Raw genomic sequence first — 787 nt, 5'->3', positions numbered from 1 at the left:
ATTATATCAAGTGATATAGCCTTGCCATTATATCAAGTGATATTGCCTTGCCATTATATCAAGATATATAGCCTTGCCATTATATCAAGTGATATTGCCTTGCCATTATATCAGCTGATGCAGGACTGCCATGATATCTAGTGACATTGCCTTGCCATTATATGAAGATATATAGCCTTGCCATTATATCTAGTGATATAGCCTTGCCATTATATGAAGATATATAGCCTTGCCATTATATCTAGTGATATAGCCTTGCCATTATATGAAGATATATAGCCTTGCCATTATATCTAGTGATATAGCCTTGCCATTATATGAAGATATATAGCCTTGCCATTATATCTAGTGATATTGCCTTGCCATTATATCAAGTGATATAGCCTTGCCATTATATGAAGATATATAGCCTTGCAATTATATCTAGTGATATAGCCTTGCCATTATATCTAGTGATATTGCCTTGCCATTATATCTAGTGATATAGCCTTGCCATTATATCTAGTGACATTGCCTTGCCATTATATGAAGATATATAGCCTTGCCATTATATCTAGTGATATAGCCTTGCAATTATATCTAGTGACATTGCCTTGCCATTATATGAAGATATATAGCCTTGCAATTATATCTAGTGATATAGCCTTGCCATTATATCTAGTGATATTGCCTTGCCATTATATCTAGTGACATTGCCTTGCCATTATATGAAGATATATAGCCTTGCCATTATATCTAGTGATATAGCCTTGCCATTATATCTAGTGACATTGCCTTGCCATTATAT

General features: G+C 33.9%; 1 protein-coding gene across 1 annotated transcript; it reads left to right on the top strand.

Moving 5' to 3' along the window:
• Positions 1-486: 486 nt before the first annotated feature.
• Positions 487-687, top strand: LOTGIDRAFT_146818 (hypothetical protein; the record flags this gene model as incomplete). The annotated part of the gene is made up of 1 exon (XM_009047903.1): positions 487-687. A coding segment is annotated over one exon (201 nt), but the record flags the coding sequence as incomplete, so codon positions are not given.
• Between the last annotated feature and the right edge of the window lie 100 nt (positions 688-787).

Source organism: Lottia gigantea, assembly GCF_000327385.1.
Source record: "Lottia gigantea unplaced genomic scaffold LOTGIsca_1185, whole genome shotgun sequence".
Classification (NCBI taxonomy): domain Eukaryota; kingdom Metazoa; phylum Mollusca; class Gastropoda; family Lottiidae; genus Lottia; species Lottia gigantea.
This window is presented reverse-complemented; position numbering and strand designations above follow the sequence as displayed.